Below are 23,540 nucleotides of genomic sequence, written 5' to 3' on the forward strand. Positions count from 1 at the left end.
ATTCGCTTCCGTAAGTCTCTTGCTGCGCCCGCTTAATCCAATAATGAACAGGATTGGGGAATTTGTGTCGTATTCCTATTTTAGAGAGGAAATCAAACACGTGTGCAGTCACTCGTAACAATTTGCTTAAATTAGAATAATGATGAGGATTAATGGCTAATGTTCGCTGAGGCTCTGGGTCCTTCATGGGAGTGGTGATATTGGTCACGATGACTTGTGGCTTTTGTTTGGGCCACTGACCACCAACAAGCCATGAAGGTCCGTTGAACCACAGTGAAGATTTGACAAGTTGTTTTAATGTCAATCCTCTCGACAAATAATCTGCAGGATTGTCCTTAGTAGGGACATGTCTAAACTTATAACCTGCGGATAAATCATGAATCTCCCTGACGCGATTACTGACGTAAGGAGTTTTGTTGTTATTGTTTCTTACCCATTGTAAGACTGCCTCGTTGTCTGACCACACTACAATCTCACCAAAGTGGATATTACTGAGTGTCTTTGCCAGACAATGGGCTAACCTTACTCCCACTAGCAACGCAGTCAATTCCATCTGAGGTAAGGATCTCTTTTTGATGGGAGCAACTCTTGCTTTTGATGTGAGTAAAATTGATTGAGCACTGTTAACTAAATAGGCTACTGCGCCATATGCTTTGCCAGAGGCATCGCAAAAAACGTGCAAATTGGTGGGTAAGTTTGGTCCCGAGGCATTACGTGGAAATTTCAAAACACCTAACTGATTAAAATCCGTTGAGAGTATTTGCCATTTGGCTTGTAACTCACTTGGTAACGGGTCATCCCATCCCATATGTTGTTGCCAGCACTCCTGCATTAGGAGTTTGCCCCTTATTAATATAGGACTAAGTAGGCCTAAAGGGTCAAATGGTTGACTGACAAATGAGAGCAGTGTTCTCATGGTAAGGGTGGAGTTATCAGTTTGCACTGACTTGACATTCATTTCGTCAGTGTTGGTGTTCCATTCCACGCCTAGAACCTTTAAGCTACTGGGTACCTGATAATCGGGAAATTCCTTCTCAATTAACTGGTTAAGTAGTTTATTATTTGAGGCCCATGACTGTAGAGGCATATTAGCTCCTAACAGTTCACGGTTAGCCTCATGGTAGATTTCTACCAGATCAGCTTGATCATTAGTTGTCCCCTGGAAATTGTCGACATACAAGTTGTCGCTAATGGTTGCCTTATAAGGGCTGTCTGATTTCCTCAAATGCGTGTCTAATGTGGCTTGCAAAAGAAACGGTGAGGATGTAGCACCAAATAATACAGAGGCGAACCGATAGGTGATTATTTCACTGTTAGGATCCAGTGGATCTTTGTACCAGAGGAATTTTGTGTAGTCACGATCTTCCTCCTGCAAACCTACTCGGAGAAAGGCTTTGCTGATGTCAGCAGTGTAGGCAAAAATGCCTGTACGAAATCGTAACAATACGTCATGTAGCCTTTGTGTTAGGCTAGGTCCCGTTTGGAGACATTCATTTAGAGACACACTATCAGGCTTTACTTTAGCACTGCAATTAAAGACAATACGAATAGGTGTTGTCAGTGAGTCTTTCACCACAGCATGGTGAGGTAAATAATGACCTGCTTTTCGGTCATCGTGTTCCACAACTTCAATGAACTTATTGTTAAGTTGTTGTTGGATAAGTTGGTGATACATGGTTAATTTCTCTGGCTGCTTCTGCAGTCGTGTTAATTGAGACCGCAATTGTGAGGCTGCCATAAAATAATTCACTGGAAGTTGGGGATGATCTAACTTCCATGGGAGTCTTACCCAGTATTGTTTATTTGAGTAGACAACCGTATCCAGATATTGCTGGTAAGTCCATGTATCATCAGGACTTGGTTGCTCAGGGATGATGCCTAACGTATCTAGATCCCACAAACGATATATCGGTGGGTCAGACTCAATGTCCTCGGCTATTTCCCTGAAGCGTAGTGGTGACTGCTCCAAGCCTAGTCACGCCACAATTACATTATTGGTTTGTTGGTTTGTGGGCGCTGGACCTTGTCTGAAAAGCACGGGTCCTGTGAGCAATTTGCCCCCTGCGGACGACAACAAATTCATACCATGTTGCCTAGTGCATCCAGTGATAAACTTGTAATAATGATCCGCGCCTATTAATATTCCAATATCTGTGAGACAATCGGAATTTATTTTATGATCCGCTAGCCTCATGCGGTTTCGCTTAAGGTGTCTCGCAGTTCGAGCTAATCCTGTGACTTGCAAGTCCGTAGGAATCTTATCTACGACCACAGCATGAATTGGGCTGGCAGAGGATCCTAATCTAACTAGTAATTTGACTACCTTGTAGTCACGTGGTCCACTATTTGATAGGAAACCAGAAATGTTTAACTTCACACTTTTGGTAGGTTTTAAATTTAAATCATCTACCAACTGTTGTGTGATGAAAGTTTTTTGGGAACCTTGGTCAAAGAGACCTCTACTGTTAATTCTAGATCTTCGGTTTATTAATTTAAGCTGAGCAGTAGGCAAGGTAGTACTGTTGCCTGACTCAGTAGCGAGTACATTCACTTCGTGATGTACCTTACAGTATTGCACTGATGTAGAATTAGTAAAATTCTCTCCAGTGGGCATAGTTGGGGTAGGAGATTTCCTACATAAGGCGTAGTGGTGTACACCCTGTTTACAACGGTTGCAAGTACGTAGTGGTACTGCACATTTCTTGGGATCATGAGAACCCATACATTTAGTGCATTTGTGCAATTCCTGTAACCTTTTAACTCTAGCATTATACGTAGGATAAGCAGAGCATTGATAAGTGGTGTGTTCCTGATTGCAGAACAGACACTTTCTTTGATTAATAGACCTAGTCTCTTTAGTAGACAAGTCATGAGTTATCTCTGTAGGAGATACTGAATATGTACCTACATTTCCACTTCTTTTCCTGGTGGATGGAGTAGGTTTGGATTTATATTTATTAGACTTACTTGGAGTCTGTTTAGGTTTGACTGAATTATCAGTATTAATTGGTTTGGACTCAGGTTTAATTTTGTCATGAGTCTTTAACCTATTAACTGTGATCCTCAACCCCTCGAAAATCTGATCGAGAGTAAGAAACTCAGTATTATAATGTGAGCAGAGCTCTGTCAAGACATTCCGAGGTAATTTCCTCTGTAACAATAGCTTGATAGACCATTCAGAACTAGGTATATTAACCTTGGTACCTAAGGCCTTTACTAGAGACTCTACTTCTAGTCTGAAGCTTTGAAGTGACTCTGGTCTACTGTTTGGTGCATTCAGATCTAGCAATTGATAATAAAGGGTAGCTATACTTAACTCTTTGTTGCAATAGTTCAACTTCAGGAGTTTTATAGCTTCCTCATAATTACTCTCATCAAGAGTAAGGTTATGTATGACCTTTTTAGCCTCTCCTGTGAGAAGACTGAGTAGGTATGAAAATTTAGAAACCTTGTCTAGAGACTGTTTCTTATGGATGTGAACTTCAAAGGAAGTCCAAAAATTGTCCCAATTTTCTGTATCTAATCCTGAAAAGGTGGGCAAGTCTAGAGTAGGTAAACGAACCTCAGGTAAGTGATTATTGAAGTGAGACCCAGTGTTGCTGGCATTGGATCCAGACTGTTTGGCTAATTTAGAAAGCCTGAAAATTTTATCATGAGTCTCCTCTTCATATTGGGAGATGTCGTTTACTATTTGACTTACTTCATCAGGATCAATTTCTACAGTATTTAGCAGAGCAAGATAAGATTGACCTGCAGTTCTGACTTGATCAAACTTCAGATCAGCCAATCTAACTGTTGACTCTAAGTGATAAGAGTCAATGGGATTATCTTTAGTTAAGGCATCAGCCTTATTGATTAATCTGGTCAAGTGACCTTTAAGGCCAATGTAGGTTCTCCTCAATTGTTCAGGAGTAGCCATGTTGGGCTTAGGTTCAAACTTCACAGTGTTAGGGTATGTATTACTAATGAAGCTTGGATACTTGTTCATTAGTGAACAGGTAACATTAATTGTAGCCTAAATTAAAATGACTACTTTATGGTTTACCTCACTTGAGGTTGAATGTACCTACCTACCTAACAACAAATAGCTAGATATTTTGTGTACTGTCTGAACTCCACCATTAGTTCTCGTCCGGTTAGCTCATCCTTATCACCATCAGAGTTAATGGAGATAATCCAGCAATACACAAAATAGATACACAAAATAATGTATACAAGAGAAATATTATGGAGATACTCCAATCAGAGTTATCTCAAAAATTTATCCCACCCTGTAGAGGGTCAGCACAATAATGTAATATATACACAACACTGACTAGTTTTAGATCTAGTCATAATAATTCCTAGCTAAGAACTATAAAATTATTTAGTCTGGGCTTGTACCAAATTCAGCACAATCTCAGCCTAAATTCTACCTAATAACATGGGTAAAGATTATTGTGGTGCAATAAGGTAAATATAGTTGTGCTGTATTTTTGGGTTTTTTGTTTTATAAGAGTGCTCTTGCACACACAGGTGAATAATTATGTACAGTTAAGTTTGGCTTGCTAGCCACAGCCTTTTGTGATGGTTGATGGTGTTAATTAACTTGTCAACCACATGCAACCTAGATTCCCCTGACAAATGTACACCGTCTCTGGTCAGGTTCTGTCTGTAAATTGTATATATGTGGCATCCAATCTCACTCGTTTTTTCAGCCTGAAATTTATGTACTTAGCAGCTCTCAGGTAGTATTCCGGAGTTACTCCCCAACGATTATCTTGGCTAGGTTGGCGAGGCTCCACTAATGTGAATACTACTGATTCACTGATGAGCTTGAAAGAAGAAATTATGTTTTTGAGGTGTTTGATCACCTCGGCTGGATGACGAGTGGGGTGGATGTCATTACCACCTAAGTATATGATAGTTAGGTGGTGAGGCCACTCTAACGCAGGTGTTAGGGTGGTGTTATTGTAAAAGTTGTGAGCTGTTGCTCCTGGTGACCTAAAGATTCTCACCTCGGTGTGAGGTATAGGTCTAAGTGTTGTGGGTAATTGGCTATGACCCACTAAAGCCACTTTATACATGAGATAAAAGTAGCAATATGTTAGTGTGATCTAGACTAACTGATGTGTTACAATGTTAGTTGACACAATTGATTAAATAGTTAGTCTAGCTTCTATCACACAAGGATTAGTTATTAATGGTTAATATTTTAATTATAAATTTAATGCCTATCCGGTTCGAAGGACCATAATGTGGGATATTTGGGTTTGATTCTGATTAATTAATAATTAAAGTAGTAAATTAAATTACGAAGGACCACCCGCTTTTAAAGTAAAGAGGGAAACTGAGAATTTCAGATCATCAGATAAAATTCTAGAGAAAACCAGTGACTATGGATATGACTAGAAAGTATGATCATGAGAATAATTAATGGGCTGTATTATTAAAACCAAACCTCAAACACCTACATTGGGGGGTTATTACTGGAGGTCAGTACGTCCAGGAATCAGTGTGGTTCGTTCACTAATTCTATTAATAATAATCTAATCCTATAATTAATGTAGAATATAATATTATTCATACAAAGAAGAACATGAATATGAGCATAATAATGAATTACAGTAAATCACACATTATGTTGAAAACATTCTGAATGTATCAAATTGCAATGTTATGAGTAAAAGAAATAAGCCTTAGCTGGTAATAGATTCCTTTAGATAACCCTGGCAGTCCTCTTAATCTCCAAGTCTGGTACACCGACGTCTGACACGGTTAACATGGAGAAGACAGCATGAGGAATTCGTCTCTCGAGCTGCAAAATAAATAACTACCAGTAGCAATTGATTTAACTACTCAATACATATTCAAGATTATTGATATCTACAGAGAAATTTCTAATCACCTGTTATTAGGTGTTGTCGTGCCGCGTGACGCGCAATCACCCCGCTATTATTAAACCTGTAAATGATGCATCAAATAAAAGGTACTTAGCTGTGGGCACTGTGTAAGTATTAAGATTGCCGTAATTTCGCATCCCAGGCTCCGGTGAACCTATCCTGGATTGATGCGTTTCAAGCTGGCTGATCACGTGTCGTCAGGAACCAAGTCTAGGGGTCCCTTATTTAACACCAGCACTAGTTGAAGATATTATCTGCAAGGTCGTTCACGCCTCACAGTGGCGGCTTTCATCTGTAGATAGACACACGTGTCCTATTTACTGGACAATGGCGTCCTTTGTGCGTACGTTAAGCGCAGGTCTGCCTCTCTCCGGTTCCCCACGTGTACGCGCACCGACTCCCTCACCGAGTGAGCATGGCGTCGCGTCCCTTCCCCCACGCCGAGTCGACGTTCATTACACAAATTATTGGCATGAACATTAATATTTCTCGCATTCGCGCTTGAAACTCTAAAGACTGGACGGGTTTATTATTTAGAGGAACGAAATATTATTATTTAACTATTTAAGAATAGTAAAGATACAAGGGAGAGGAATTAATGTCTCCCCATAGCATTCATTGATGACGTTAACACTATCGCGAGGTAGACGGTATAATTCTAACGCTCTATTCGGCTTTTAGTTAGAGAACAATTCGTCTGCAATCAGTTGTCATACAGAATGCCTTAATTATGGAGAATCGTATTTAATTCTCACACAAATTGTATATAATGTGTTTTACTGTAAAGAAATCTGACGCAATACTAGCGTTAGATGACGTGAGAATTCTAGCCTAATGCACAGATGAATTATTAGTACAGGAGAATTCTACGAGTTGTTAATTTTACTTACTACAATATTAATATGATTAGTAATAAGTAATGAGAATACAACAATGTTGTATTCGATGTTGGAAATATCCAACAGTGGTCACAAGCTGAACAGCAGTGCTGTTAGCTCATGCTGTGTGCGTCAGGCTTGGTTGCTTACTCAATACTGAGGCCAATAACACCCGGGAGTTTGGCCCACAATTTAAAAAAAAAATGGCGTCTGTTTACAAGAGCCCTGATAAAGGTGTGGTGAACCCCGTGTATCCGCGGGCCGTTTAAATTTTGCATAGTACTCCAACACATCATATGACATGATGCGCAGTTGATTGGAACAACGTCCAACACGTCATATGACGTGATGCACACTTTAAGGGTTAAGCAAGGGTACTAGGAACAGCTTCTCAGACCAGCTCCTAGAACAGCTCCTTGAACAGCTCCTGTGACAGCTCCTAGGACAGGTTCCCAAATTTATGTGACGGGTTGTGGTATCGCAGCTATGCTGAACCAAGATGGTATGGCTCTCCCTCACACAAATAAAAAAAAATGCTGCTATTTGCCTTGCAATGTGTAAGTCGCAGGTGGAAACAAATGAAAATCATCAACTAAATAATTAAACAATTTACTGAAATAGTAATGAACAAAAATGACACATGACAATGCTTGCCTATCATGTAATGCAAAGGTGAACAAGTTAATATGACATTAATACAAAAATAAACTATAAGCAATTAATATGAATCATAAATACATATACTGGTGTACTGAAGACAGCTACCATACCACCATGGCATCAGTCTCACGACATTGGCTGAAGGCAGACAATGGGTGAGAAACACGAAGGTGATCATAGAGCACTAAGGGAGAGACTGACTCTCCAGGGAGGCAGCGCCCTTTATATAGTCTGGCGGTGATGACTCATCCAGTGTTAACGCAAGGTGGACATCTAGTCAACTAGCAAACTGCTCATTTGTGGCTGGTGGTGCCTTTGTGTTGAGCTGCACCACTGTTAGTTGAAGGCGGCTAACTGCTTGTTTGTGCGGGCAAACTACCGGTTAGCAGTGGCGCCCGGCTTGCCTCTGATCCGGGAATGTTGTCCACGATTTGGAAAAAAATGGCGGCTACTAGAGCCCTGAGGAAACTGATGTGAAACCTGCGTAGCCGCAGGAGTTTTGAATGATACGCTATACCTATGAGAGCCTCAAGGTGCGTTGCGCACCACCCATCAAGAGCCTCAAGGCGCATTGCGCAGGGCAGTGGTTAAACTAATGGTAAAGTCCATAGATTCTGTGCTGAACATTTCATGTCCATAGACTTTGTGGAGAAGGCATTGGGGGGGGGGACACCCCCCCCCCCCCATTCAGGAGGGCACTGGGCCAATCCTGACTTCTCTATGACAATTCTGATCACTATAAATCCTGTAAAGTTTAATGAATCTAGGCTCAAGTGTCTGGCCTCCAACCTCGCACAAACAATTTAACACTTTCTCTTTTATAGATAAAGACTGGTTAACAGTGTTTCTTTCTTTACAGTTAAACTATTGAGACACATTCATATTGAAGAGGAAGAGTGTTTTAGAGAGAAGGAATTCACATCACTACATGCAAACAACAGTACTCCTGGTGTAAAAACTGGAGGTATGTTTTATGAAGACAGTGTATATTTTGATTTTTACTATGCAAGTTCTTAAATTCTGTATAATGTTTTTGTACTTGTTTTCTGAGGGTAGCCTCTTCGGCTCCCCGGAGCTATCCAGGCTGATATGTATATTATTAGAATTTGGCATCAGTCAGTGTGAATGGAGTTCTAGGCCTTCCGGGGACCACGAGCCAGAACCTGGCCCCCTCAGAAAGGCACGAGGAGCAATGCCTATTGAAATTCACAGGTGTAATTACCTAAGTGTAGTTACAGGATGAGAGCGACGCTCGTGGTGTCCCGTCTTCCCAGCACTCTTTGTCATAAAACACTTTGAAATCACTGACGGTTTTGGCCTCCACCACCTTCTCATCTAACTTGTTCCAACTGTCTACCACTCTGTTTACAAAAGTGAATTTTCGTATATTTCTTCGGCAGCTTTGTTTTGTTAGTTTAAATCTATATGACATCTTGATCTTGAAGTTCCGGGGCTCAGGAATTCTTCCCTATCAATTTTATCGATTCCTGTTACTATTTTGTACGTAGTGATCATATCGCCTCTTTTTCTCCTATCTTCTAGTTTTTGCATATTTAATGCCTCTAATCTCTCCTCATAGCTCTTGCCCTTCAGTTCTGTGAGCCACTTACTGGCATGCCTTTGCACCATTTCCAGTTTGTTGATGTGCTTCTTAAGATATGGGCACCACACAACTGCTGCATATTCCAGCTTTGGTCTAACAAAAGTCGTGAACAATTTCTTTAGTATATTGCCATCCATGTGTTTAAAAGCAATTCTGAAGTTAGAAAGTGTAGCATAGGCTCCTTGTACAATGTTCTTGATGTGATCCTCAGGTGACAGTTTTCTATCTAGAACCACCCCTAGATCCCTTTCTTTGTCAGAATTCTTTAAAGATTTCTCACATAATTTATAGGTTGTGTGGGGTCTATGTTCTCCAATTCCATATTCCATAACATGGCATTTATTCACATTAAATTCCATTTGCCAAGTGGTGCTCCATATACTTATTTCATCCAGGTCTTCTTGAAGGGCATGACAATTATCTAGGCTCTTTATCTTCCCTAATATCTTAGCATCATCAGCAAACATGTTCATATAATTCAACCCATCCTCCGAATAGATAGTACGTTTTAATACTAAATGTAATAAGTACATTTCCCTACATACATAATTAGTACATAATTGCACTTATGGGGCTGTTAAATGTTCTGGCTGACCTCCATATATTCTCCCGAAACATTGAACAATGAATCGTTTTCTCTAATGTAACAGGTGTGCTGTTTTCTTTCCTTAAATTTTGCGGATACTCAGTCAATTTTGCATATACTCGTATACATACTCAGCACAAATTTGGCCTTTATAATTTAAGGTATCATGAAAATTGCCCGCTTTTGAGGCAATTAAGTACTGTAGACACTCGATTATCTGGGATTCGACCTTCCGGAAAATGCCCTTATCCGGCTAAAATCGTGACCGGATAAAGTTATCTCACTATCCGGGAAAAATGTCCATGGGAGCCGGATAAAAGCCGGTTTGGCCGGTTAAAAAATCTGAGCTGGTGGGCCGTACCATATTAATCCCGTACAGCTGTGGCTCAAGGCCATGGTGTAGGAGGGGGTAGGGTGGGTGGGTGGGTGGTGTCAGGAGAGAGGGGAGCGTTGGGAGGGACCACCTGAAGGATTACGGTCAAGAAGGGAGGGAGGGAGTTGGTCAGGAAGGGAGGGAGGGAGTTGGTCAGGAAGGGAGGGAGGGAGTTGGTCAGGAAGGGAGGGAGGGAGTAGGTCAAGAAGGGAGGGAGGGAGTTGGTCAGGAAGGGAGGGAGGGAATTGGTCAAGAAGGGAGGGAGGGAGTTGGTCAGGAAGGGAGGGAGGGAATTGGTCAAGAAGGGAGGGAGGGAGTTGGTCAGGAAGGGAGGGAGGGAGTTGGTCAGGAAGAGAAGGAGGGAGTGGGTCAGGAAGGGAGTTGGTCAAGAAGGGAGGGAGGGAGTTGGTCAGGAAGAGAAGGAGGGAGTGGGTCAGGAAGGGAGGAAGGGAGTTGGTCAGGAAGGGAGGGAGAGAGTTGGTCATGGAGGGAGGAAGGGAGTTGGTCAGGAAGGAAGGGAGTTGGTCATGGAGGGAGGAAGGGAGTTGGTCATGGAGGGAGGAAGGGAGTTGATCAGGAAGGGAGGAAGGGAGTTGGTCAGGAAGGAAGGAAGGAAGGAAGGAAGGAAGGGAGTTGGTCAGGAAGGGAGGGAGGGAGTTGGTCACGGAGGGAGGAAAAACTGTTGTGGTGTGTATGTGACTCGCTTAAGCCTAACGAAGGATGGTGGCGTTGGCAGTGTTGCAAGAATTATATTGTTTTCTTATTGCTGTGGAGAGCTAGTTACGAATATTAATTAAATAACACTATAATAGGTGAACAGTACATTACAGTATTTGGTTTGTTATTTATTCATTTAAATATTTACAATAAAATAAAATGGGATTTAACAGAACTTAAGGCGCATATCTTAAAATCATCGTACAGCGTGTCAACACCCACGTGTCGACATACAGAATTCCTGAGACCCGGAACTTCAAGAACAAGAGGTCATAGATTTAAACTAACGAAACAAAGCTGCCGGAGAAGTATAAGAAAATTCACTTTTGTAAACAGAGTGGTAGACGGTTGGAACAAGTTAGGTGAGAAGGTGGTGGAGGCCAAAACCGTCAATAATTTCAAAGCATCATATGATAGAGTGCTGGGGAGACGGGACACCACGAGTGTAGATCTCCTCCTGTAACTACACTTAGGTAATTACATGTGGAGGGGAGATGGGACGGCTGGTGTGAGGTGGGGGTGACCAGGCAGATCACACGTGTCATCTGTCTCTGTTCCAGGCTCGCCAACTCACCCACCTGTTCACCCACTTCCCTGCCCACCCACCTGTTTACCCACCTGTCTGCATGCCCACCTGTTCACCCACTTCCCTGCCCACCCACCTGCCTGCATACCCACTTACCCACCTGCCTGCACACCCACTTACCCACCTGTTCACCCACTTCCCTGCCCACCCACCTGTTCACCCACTTCCCTGCCCACCCACCTGTCTGCATGCCCACTTACCCACCTGTTTACCCACTTCCCTGCCCACCCACCTTGTTACTCACCTGCCTGCATGCCCACTTACCCACCTGTTCACCCACATCCCTGCCCACCCACCTGTTCACCCACTTCCCTGCTCACCCACCTGTTTACCCACCTGCCTGCAAACCCACTTACCCACCTGTTCACCCACTTCCCTGCCCGCCCACCTGTCTGCATGCCCATCTGTCTGCATGCCCACTTACCCACCTGTTTACCCACTTCCCTGCTCACCCACCTGTTTACTCACCTGCCTGCATGCCCACTTACCCACCTGTTTACCCATTTCCCTGCCCACCCACCTGTTTACTCACCTGCCTGCATGCCCACTTACCCACCTGTTTACCCACTTCCCTGCTCACCCACCTGTTTACTCACCTGCCTGCATGCCCACTTACCCACCTGTTTACCCACTTCCCTGCCCACCCACCTGTTTACTCACCTGCCTGCACACCCTCTTAGCCACCTGCCAATCCATCCACCCACCTGTTCACCCACCTACCTGCACACCCACCTGCCTGCTCAACCCACCCACCCACCTGTCAATGCACCAACTTCCCTGCCTACCTACCTGTTTACCCACATGCTTGCACGCCCACTTACCCACCTGTCAATACACCCACCCACCTGTTCACCCACCTGCCTGCTCACCCACCCACCTATTCACCCACCTGCCTGCTCACCCACTTGCCTGCTCGAACCTGCTCGAACCAAGTCCATCTACCTGCCATCCATTCATCCAAAACCCACCTGCCTGAACCCACCTATCCCTGCCAGCCCACCCACCCACCCACCCACCTGCCTGCCTGCCCACCCACTTTCCCTGCCCACCTACCAGCTAGGCAGCTAACCACCCACCCAGCCCCACACACTAATTAGTGTGTCAATTCAAATCATGAGTGTAGTATAAAAATTGTCGGAAATGGTCCCTTTTGGACTCAGAGGTGAAAAAGTACTATTATCCGGAACATGTGAGAATCCGGCAGGGGGTCCTTCCCATATAGTCCGGATAACCGGGTGGAGACAGTATAGCAGAAGCACAGTCACTGACATTCAAAGGACAGAAGGTATGAGATAACGATGTAAATGACAATTTAAATCCTTCTAATTTTTGCTTATTCGTCAATGAGAACTGATGCCAACGCACTGGCCAATAAACTGGATAATACTGGCCACTAAACAATAAACTGAACCTATCATAAAGAAGAACGACGACCATTGACCATCTAGTGCTCTCATAGTGTCTAACTGTAAGAAACAATGCTTAAGTCCTGACTAACAGTCAAATATTTATCCATCAACCATGAAGCGAAGTCATGCGGCCCCCAACATCACCTGTCATGCTGTCATTCAATTGAAAAGACTTCTCTGGTTTTACATAGGTTTACCGTGAGAGACACTTACAATAGTAACCTTAAAGTGGAAAGGAAATTGGCAGCTTTTCGAAGGTATACCTTGATGATATTTTCCAGCTATACTTTAAAAGAAAAGTTAACAGATGTTTGTCTTTTACGCTTCGGCGGGTAGGCAGTTCCATCGATATTTACCAACCCTCAGGGTGAATACTTATATCACACAAACTGCACCTATCAGTAGGGAAAAAACTAACCAGTCTCCAGATAGCAGGACGTGATTCGGTTTTCATGGATACAGTGTGTCCTCACTTGAACAAACTATATGGGGCGAAGCCGATTCGTTCCAGTGCGGAATTCGTTCCATCCGTCCGGCCCCAACAACCTTCTTATTTTTCCATCACCATCCCCCACCCCACTCACACCATCCACACCATCCTCCACACCACCCACACCATCCTCCACACCACCCGCACCATCCTCCACACCACCCACACCATCCTCCACACCACCCACACCATCCTCCACACCACCCACACCATCCCTACACCATCCTCCACACCACCCACACCATCCCCACACCACCCACACCATCCCCCACACCACCCACACCATCCCCCACACCACCCACACCATCCCCCACACCACCCACACCATCCCCCACACCACCCACACCATCCCCCACACCACCCACACCATCCCCCACACCACCCACACCACCCACACCATCCCCCACACCACCCACACCATCCCCCACACCACCCACACCATCCTCCACACCACCCACACCATCCCCCACACCACCCACACCATCCCCCACACCACCCCCCACACCACTAACACCATTCGCCCCCACCACCCACCCTCCCCACACCACCACCCACACACCCCACACCACCACCCACACACCCCACACCACCACCCACACCATCCCCCACACACCCCACACCACCACCCACACCACCCACATCATCCCCCACACCACCCACATCATCCCCCACACCACCCACACCATCCCCCACTTCACCCACATCATCCCCCACACCACCCACACCATCCCCCACACCACCCATACCATCCCCCACACCACCCACACCATCCCCCACACCACCCACACCATCCCCCCACACCCCCACACCATCCCCCCACACCCCCACACCCCCACACCATCCACAACACCATTCGCCCCCACCACCCACACACCCCACATCATCCCCCCACACCACCCACACCAACCCACCCACACCACCCAAACCACACCACACCACACCACCCACACCATCCATGGGGTGTATTGAAGCAGCGGGCTTGGAAGCGTCTCAACTCGCCCGACAAAAAAAAAACGATGGGTTGACAGGTCTCCTCTCACACCTCCAGGACCCCCCCCCACCCCCCAGGTACCCGGCCATACACACCACAATGCCAAGTCAGCTATTGTTTTCTTCAGGAAACAATAAAACGTGTTAATGATTAATAATGTATATTAATACACGAAAATTAACATATTTTGGCATAAATATTTTACAGCTAAGATTGAGATTTATAATAGAGTATGAATGAGAGGTTTGGCAGCCATGCGTGGTCAGCACCCTTCTCTCTCCACTTCCACCACTGACCCCACCTGCCTCCCCTGACCCCACCTGCCTCCCCTGACACCGCCTGCCTCCCCAGACCCCACCTGCTTCCCCTGACCCCACCTGCCTCCCCTGACACCGCCTGCCTCCCCAGACCCCACCTGCTTCCCCTGACCCCACCTGCCTCCCCTGACCCCACCTGCCTCCCCTGACACCACCTGCCTCCCCTGACCCCACCTGCCTCCCTTGACCCCACCTGCCTACCCTGACCCCACCTGCCCCCCCTGACCCCACCTGCCTCCCCTGACACCACCTGCCTCCCCTGACACCACCTGCCTCCCCTGACACCACCTGCCTCCCCTGACCCCACCTGCCTCCCCTGACACCGCCTGCCTCCCCTGACCCCACCTGCCTCCCCTGACACCACCTGCCTCTTTTCACCACCTGCTTCCCCTGACACCACCTGCCTCCCCTGACCCCACCTGCCTCCCCTGACACCGCCTGCCTCCCCTGACCCCACCTGCCTCCCCTGACACCACCTGCCTCTTTCCACCACCTGCCTCCCCTGACACCACCTGCCTCCCCTGACCCCACCTGCCTCCCCTGACACCACCTGCCTCCCCTGACACCACCTGCCTCCCCTGACCCCACCTGCCTCCCATGACACATGCCTGCCTCCTCTGACACCACCTGCCTCCCCTGACCCCACCTGCCTCCCCTGACCCCACCTGCCTCCCCTGACACCACCTGCCTCCCCTGACCCCACCTGCCTCCCCTGACTCTGCCTGCCTCCCCTGACACCGCCTGCCTCCCCCTGACACCACCTGCCTCCCCTGACACCGCCTGCCTCCCCTGACACCGCCTGCCTCCCCTGACACCGCCTGCCTCTCCTGAGCCCACCTGCCTCCCCTGACACTGCCTGCCTCCCCTGACACCACCTGCCTCCCCTGACACCACCTGCCTCCCCTGACACCGCCTGCCTCCCCTGACACCACCACAAATGATGCCAGCCACCTTATCAAGGCCTAACGTTCACACGACCTGTGCTTGTTTTATTGGCCTCCTCAAAATTAATTCTAAATAGGTAGGCTGTTAGAGGAGGGAGGGAGGGATCCAGGAAACAACCCCCCCCCCCCCAATGGCTCAGGGAGCGACCGGCCGGCCACACAATGCTAACTGTTATCTACACCCCAATTGTATTAAAAATTCTGTGAAAAGGAAATGTGTTCAAACTGTTTAAAATATGTACTGTATATATTACAATTTTCACCATTATTATTGCTCCAATATGACATTTTTCTAATAAAAAGGCTATTTTCAGTGTAGATAATGCGATAATTATCATTAAATTGACTCTTGGCATCTGACGAGGAGAGGAGAGTGAGTGGTCTCTGTGGTCAGGTGGAGGAAGGAGGGTGGGGGCAGGGGAGCACGTGTTGCCTCCTGACAACAACTCTCTCACCAATGCCCCCCTGACACCATTTTATCACCATTTCTCCCTAGAAACAATGGGTAGGGATAATAAAACACTATAGATGAATAACTGTTTACACTCTGGCGAATCATAGTTGATGACAGCCAGCTCTGACGCTCGGCCTCGGTGACCGCTTGGACGAACATTCCTCACTTAATCGAACATTTGTATGTTCCACTGAACATTTGGTACCGAATTCAATTTGTTCGGCTCTTCTGGGAATTCGATAGAGCGGGGTTCGTTAGTCTGAGGAAGCACTGTATATTCATTTTCGGGTGTTCGACTTCAATTCTCCAACTTTGTTTTGGAAATATGAAAAGTCACAGCATGGTGCATTCAGATGATAAATCAAAATGACTTTTACGAAGTCAGTGCAGAATGTGTGAATCTTTATACGTAGACATCTTATAAATGTGAATATTCTCGTGTATATATTTATTTATTTATTTATTTATATAAAAGAAGGTACTTTGGGTAGAGAAAGTAAAAATATTAATATAATGATATAAACACCTCGTTACAATGTACTGTTTTATCTTACATGATATATAAGTGTCATTAGTCTCGTAAATAATGTTCTTATTTTGCTGGAGATATTCCTAATATTTAGTTAAGAATGACATGTACTGTACTGTAATTACCTACTGTGTATTTAGTGTAGTTCTTACCAGTTGAAGATGCTAGGAGTCAATACAAGAGTGTGCAGAGAGAGTTAGCAATTTAGCCTAGCAGGAATTCATACCTGTGATATTGTACAGAATTATATTACTGTACCTGAGTTTACCTGAGAGCCACAAATACTAGTGGTTTTGAAAAAGACGGGAAGCCGGCTGCTTGTAGAAGGTCCCTCCATTTGCCTTGATTATCTGTACTTTAAAAGTTAACAGAGCTTTGCCATTTACATGTTCGACGGGTAGGTAGTTCCGTATGTTAATAATCATGTGGGTGAAAAAGCATCTCCTGTTCTCAGGATATATATATATATATATGTATGTATGTATGTATGTATGTTTTTTAAAAATCTTTCTCAGAGAATGAATTTTGAATTTTAAATTTCAACCTCCTTAAATACAACTAGGTGACTACACTCCAACTAGGTGAGTATATTCTCTTGTACATGTATTGACATGACTCTGGCAGTTTATTAACCTGACTCTGGCAGTTATATTAACCTGACTCTGGCATTCATATTACCCTGAATCAACACTCGCAAATATATTAATCAGACTCTGGATATAAATACAGTGGTACCTCGGAATGCGATTGTCCCTGTATGCGAGGTTTTCGGAAGGCGAGGTGTATTTACTCCAAAAATTTGTCTCAGAAGGCGAGGGTTACTTCGGGAGGCGAGTTTGGACGCGAGTTTGTTGATACGCGTACAGCCGACCTAGCGCGTTCGTCGCCCCTCCGCCCCTCAGTTTATTATTGTCTCGCGCTCAGTGACTACCCCCACATCAATTCTTCTCGCGGATTTTCAGTGTTTTGTTGGATTTTTGGTGATTTGTCTATACAATTTGTTATTATATATCTCACCATGGGTCCCAAGAAAGCCAGTGGTAAGGATAAAGGCCAGAAAGCTCATGTGAGGATGACAATAGAGGAGAAACAAGAGATCATTCGGAAGCATGAGAACGGTACACGTGTTGTTGAACTTTGTAGGCAGTACAACAAAGCCACATCAACAATATGCACTATACTTAAGAAGAAAAATAAGATTATGGGTGCTAAAGTGGCAAAAGGAGTAAGAACATTAACGGCACAAAGACCACAAATACTTGAAGAAGTGGAAAAGTTGTTATTAATTTGGATACACGACAAGGAGTTGAGGGGTGATAGTGTTTCGGAGGCCATTATTTGTGAGAAAGCCAGGGTGTTGCACGAAGACCTTCTAAAGAATACCCCTGCAACGAGTGATGCAGATAAGAAAGAGTTTAAGGCAAGCAGGGGCTGGTTTGAAAAATTTAGAAAGAGAAGTGGTATCCATAGTGTTACAAGGCATGGGGTTATGTGATGTGATTATGGAAGGGGACTCCCCTTCCAAACAGTAACTCCTCTCCTCCTCCCCCCTCCTCACCATCTTCCATACGCCTACAGCACTCGACAGCAAGGTAAGTAATAACTGGAACACAGTTTTGTAGGTTTATTTAGATGAATTAGGTAAATTAGGTATAAAAATTTAGTTTGATGTGGGGTTTTTGGGGTAGTCAGGAACGGATTAATTCATTTCCCTTTATTTCTTATGGGGAAATTAACTTCGGAATGCGAGTTTTCGGAAGGCGAGGCGTCTCCAGGAACGGATTAAACTCTTATTCTGAGGTATGCCTGTAACTGTATATCTGTTTATTATTTAGTTACGACCTGGTGCTACCTCACTCAGCTAATTTAGAACTTAAGACATGACATTAAACTTCAACAATATATTTACCTGAGTTTACCTGGTAAATATATTGTTTATAGTCTATTATATCAATATTACATAACTCCCACTAATACCTCGGATGTTATTGATATTATCCTTTCTCGTAAAACAAAGTCAGGTGCCCTGGCTGAGATACAAACTGTAACTTACAAAAAAGCCTCCTGATTTCATGCTACAGCCATTGCATTGCTCTACAACAAATCATTTGAACGCCACACCTTTCCTGATATTAAAAAAAAAAGTTAGCCCACTCTCTAAAAGTTGTGATCTCAGTGATGTCAACAATTACAGACCAATATCAATCCAGCCAACCTTTCTCATCTCCATTAATGACCTTCCAAATGCCTCTGAACACCTCTAGTCAATTTTATTTGCCGATGACAAAACCTTCATTTTCTCCAGTCCTCATCCTCTTATTCTGAATGACAGTTAACCCTTTAACTGTGCAACGTGCCTACAGGCCCACGTCTAGGGTGCGCTACGCGCCTCCAGGTATTTGTATTTTTCACGTTCCATTCAAAACTCCCGCGGCTACATGGGATTCACATCAGCTTCCTCAGGGCTCTTGTAAACAGACGCCATCTTTAAAAAAATCATGGTCCACATTCCCGGGTGTGAGAGCCTCAGCAGTGAGTGAGCAACCAAGGCCGGCGCTCGCAGCATGAGCACACAGCACTGCAGTTCAGCGTGTGACCACAGCATCGCCTAATAATGTCAAAATATATATATATATATAACCTGTATTATTTAGCCATGATAGTATTATAGAAGAGCCTGAGTGTGATAATGACTGGGTACAATGTTCAAATATCAGTGATTCAATGCTGTTCACGATGTTCACAGTGCTAGCCACAGCACCACAGCATTATTTCGTCCATCTAGGAATCTTCAAACAACTTCTTAGGTTCCTTTTCAAAATAAACTTGTGGTCAATTATTCATTTACAGGAATTAGTGACCAGGATTGTGGTTATATTTAGTGTTGTGCATAGTATTGTGGAAGGAGGAATTTTGGTGAGGGAGGGAGGAAGGGAGAGAATTGAGGTAGCCTCACTGTGTGGCAACCACTCTTTTTTTTTGCTCACCATACTAGCTTCGTGGTTCGCTATGGGGAACACATGTACATGGGTATATACAGTGTGTGTGTATAGTGTAATAAAAGCAACAGGAGTATGTTGAGTGGAGCTATTTTGGTGAGGGAGGTGACGTCGTAATCGTAGCGGCGTCTGCTGTCTGCTGTGTGATTTTTCATGCAGTGTATGGTGGCCACTGTACTGTTTGGACACAATACCAGCTTGCTTGCATAGTTCTGGTAAATAAAACATGTAGATAGGTATATATAACATGTGTAAATAGTGTAATAAAAACTATAACAGTATGGTGGGAGGAGCAATGTTGGCAAGTAAGATGTTGGAGTGAGGGAGGGCCTGTCTGGATGTGGCTGCTCACATTCGTGATGTTCTGAATGTGTTGATGGTGAATGTGTATAGTATGTGTACATATATTGTAAATATACATAAATGAACATGAAACATTGGTGTGAAGAACTGTATGATGAGAGGAGCAATGTTGGCAAATACAATGTTGGAGGAGTGAGGGAAGGCTGGCTGGGTGTGACTGCTCACACTTGCGGTGTTCTGAATGTGTTGATAGTGAATGTATATATACAATGGGGCCTGGACTTACGATGCTAATCCGTTCCCAGAGACGGATCGTAAGTCGAAATATCGTAAGTCGAAGAGATTTTTCCCATAAGAAATAAAGGGAATTGAATTAATCCGTTCCCCACCCTCCAAAATATTAACATACAAATACATTTTATACTGAATACAATGTTTTTTTCTAACTACAATACAGTACCTAAGTTTCTCTTACCTTTATGGAGGGCTCTTGATGGCGTATGGAAGATGGTGATGAGGGGGGAGGAGGAGAGTTGTTACTGTTTGGAAGGGGAGTCCCCTTCCATTATCACATCAGGCAGTGATGTTTTCTCTCTCCTACGTTTTGCCTGAATACCACTAGGACCTGGTTGTGGTCCAGTGCTTGTTTGTCTCACTACAAATTTGTCAAGAGACATTGGTTTTTCCCTTCGTTTTAACATTTGTCTATAAAGATGCATCAGAGTGTCATTGAATAGGTTAAGGCAACGACCTACTGCAGCTTGATTTGGGTGAGTCGTTTCAGCAAAGGTTTGCAATTCTTCCCATGCTGCACACATTTTCTTAACCCTCAAACCGCTAGGGGCCCAAATGGAATTCACACCCACAGGCGCAACAAAAAAAAAAAAATCCAAAAAATTCTTTCGTCTTATAGAAGTGTTCATTTTTGTTCCCTGATCACAGAAAAAATAACAAAAAAATCATAGGTGGCATATTTTAGCCGCAATAGGGTAGGGAAGTGTGGCAAAAAAGGGGCTTTGGCAGAGCCTTCGCCAGACGAGGTCTACTCCGCCCAAGCTGTCAGATGGCAGTTGCCACAAATATATTATTACCTAATTATTTCAATGTCTCTGATTTTTTCATAGTTTTTTTGCAGTAATATTATTCCATACAGTGAATTGTGGTATATTTATATTATAAAATGTGTGAACCATCGCTGTACTCAAAATTATGGTGTGCATATTAGTGATTCAATTATTATGTTCATAAAACAATAAACAAATAGTTTTGCTGTTGTTACACTATATACACAGGTTATATATAAGTATCTGCATGTTTTGTACACCATAACGAACTACTAAGTTGGTCTTGTGAGTCAAAAAGCAATGAGGAGTGACCGCCAAACACCAGCGAGCCACTCACTGCCACTCCCTCCCTCAACACCACCTCACTCACCCTCATTTACCTCCCACAATACTCTTTCTGTATTTATTCACTATACACAGACGTTATATATACATATTTACATGTTTTGTTCACCATAACTGTACATCTAAGCTTGTATGGTGAGTAAAGGCCATAAGACGTAGCTACTCACACAGTCAGCTGATCGGCGGCCGCCCTCAAGGCCATACGCACTAATATTTGTCCTCCAACAATATTGTTTGTGGTGTTATTACGCTATATACACACATTATATATAAGTATCTACCTGTTTTATTCACCATACCTGAACAAATAAGCTGGTATGGTGCCCAAAGACCATAGTGGCCATCAGTAAACAACATGCCAAGTCGTGCAGATGACGCTCCTCCCTCACCAAAATGGCGGCTCCCAACCTACTCCTCTCGCTGTTATCTCACACTATACACACGTTATATATAAGTATCTACATTTGTGTTCACCATGGCGAACCACTAAGCTGGTATGGTGAGTGCAGTCAATAAATGGTGACCACACACAGTCAGAAAACGACGCCACAACCCTCCCTCCCACAGCATTACTCCTCCCTCCATGGAGCACAGCGCTAAATATCACCACAATCCTGCTATTATCAGAATCCTGGTCAGTTTTATCACAGTCAGGGGGCTTTAGTAATACTATCACTGCTAAATAATAGCAGTATCATTTATATTATGGTATTTGTAGGCGATGCTATGGTCACAAGCTGAACAGCGGTGCTGTGAGCTCGTGCTGCGTGTGCCAGCCTTGGTGGCTTGCTCAATACTGACGCTGTAACACTCAAGAATGTTGGCCTGGATTTTTTTCCTAGGTGGCATCTGGCAACTATCGGTCGTGGCTGTACTATAGCTGCCCCTATCCCAGGCGGGGCGTTTAAATTATAGCGCTAGACACGAAATCATATATAAATGATGTGCGCGGTTTCGGTTTTGTCACTGATATCATTTATATATGATATGCGCGGTTTGAGGGTTAATTGTTGAGGAAGAGACATTCTATGCTCTTGTATCTGCTCTATGGTCATTCTTACATGGGTTTTCATATATTGAGCCTTACCACTGACTTTCCTGGGACTCATGGTGTGATATATAATAATTACTTTAATGTTCAAAATGCAAAAAATCACCACAAAAGCGGAATTTCTTATAGACGCGATCATCACTAAGCAGGCAGCTGTAGTAAACTGAGGCAGTTCGGCTGCATGACTGGGAACCACGCGCTCGGTCGACCCGAACGTGTACCAACAAATATCGGAAGTCGACGACACCATCAGATGTCGAGTCGCATTTTTCGATGAAATTTACGTTGTAACTCGAAATTATTGTAAGTAGGGGCAATCGTATATCGAGGTGCCACTGTAGTGTATGACAGTGTATAGTCTGTAAATAGATTGTATATATACATAAATTATCATGATACATATTAAATATGTGCAACATATGTGTACACAAGTGTCATGCACGTAACACAGTGTCCTCGGACAGTACGGATGTTTTACTGCCATAATATAGTGTACATGTTCATTATACATAGGATAAGCATGTAAAAACAAATTAAATGTATTTGGAACTGTACACAAAAAATGAACAAAAATATATTCGCGGTAACTCGCGTGCCCCGCCCCGGGCGCCCTACTGGTCCCGGGAGTGTATATCACGGGCGAATGGGGAATAATGACATCACACGCCAAATTACGGACCCCATAGCAGCGAAAGTAAGTACAATTTCGAATTTTTTTTGACATACCCACACTGAGGGAAGGGTTTTTGACACTAAAAAAACAAAAGAATTTTTTCAAGATAATTTATTTCCTGCACACTGGGGGGGTGTCATATTTGGAGGTGGCGCAGTTAAAGGGCTAATACTGAACTCAATAAAGTCCATCTTTAACTAACTGAATTGTGACGCTATTGTGATAAATGTGTGTATTGAAGTAAGGGTAAAGTGGTAGAATAGCTTGTTGACAGAGCCCGAGTGCATGGGGGAATTGTGTAAAACCCTGGTTTGACTCGCCTAGTTGTACTCACCTAGTTGTGTTTGCGGGGGTTGAGCTCTGGCTCTTTGGTCCCGCCTCTCAACTGTCAATCAACTGGTGTACAGATTCCTGAGCCTATTGGGCTCTATCATTTCTACATTTGAAACTGTGTATGGAGTCTGCCTCCACCACAACACTACTTAATGCATTCTATTTGTTAACTACTCTGACACTGAAAAAATTCTTTCTAACATCTCTGTGGCTCATCTGTGTGTCTCAGAGAGGCTGCAGGATCCTAACTATAACAAACTTTGTTGTCAGACAGCACACAGTCCCGCTATTTAAGTCCCTTAACTTGCTAAACATACACTCACTCCACACATTCTCCTGTGCAATCTACATGT

General features: G+C 44.1%; 1 protein-coding gene across 12 annotated transcripts in view; it reads left to right on the top strand.

Moving 5' to 3' along the window:
* LOC123765217 (uncharacterized) overlaps positions 1 to 23,540 on the top strand; it is a 321,546-nt gene that overhangs the window by 125,066 nt on the left and 172,940 nt on the right. For all 12 annotated transcript variants that reach the window (XR_011230261.1, XM_045753688.2, XM_045753689.2 and 9 more), the window contains one exon: positions 8,280 to 8,384. Coding sequence is in view for 11 of the 12 variants with exons in the window: in XM_045753688.2 (XP_045609644.2) it covers positions 8,280 to 8,384 (105 nt within the window). In the remaining variant the exon portion in view is untranslated. The remainder of the gene's footprint in view (positions 1 to 8,279; positions 8,385 to 23,540) is intronic.

This window comes from Procambarus clarkii, chromosome 33 (genome assembly GCF_040958095.1).
Source record: "Procambarus clarkii isolate CNS0578487 chromosome 33, FALCON_Pclarkii_2.0, whole genome shotgun sequence".
NCBI classification, from domain to species: domain Eukaryota; kingdom Metazoa; phylum Arthropoda; class Malacostraca; order Decapoda; family Cambaridae; genus Procambarus; species Procambarus clarkii.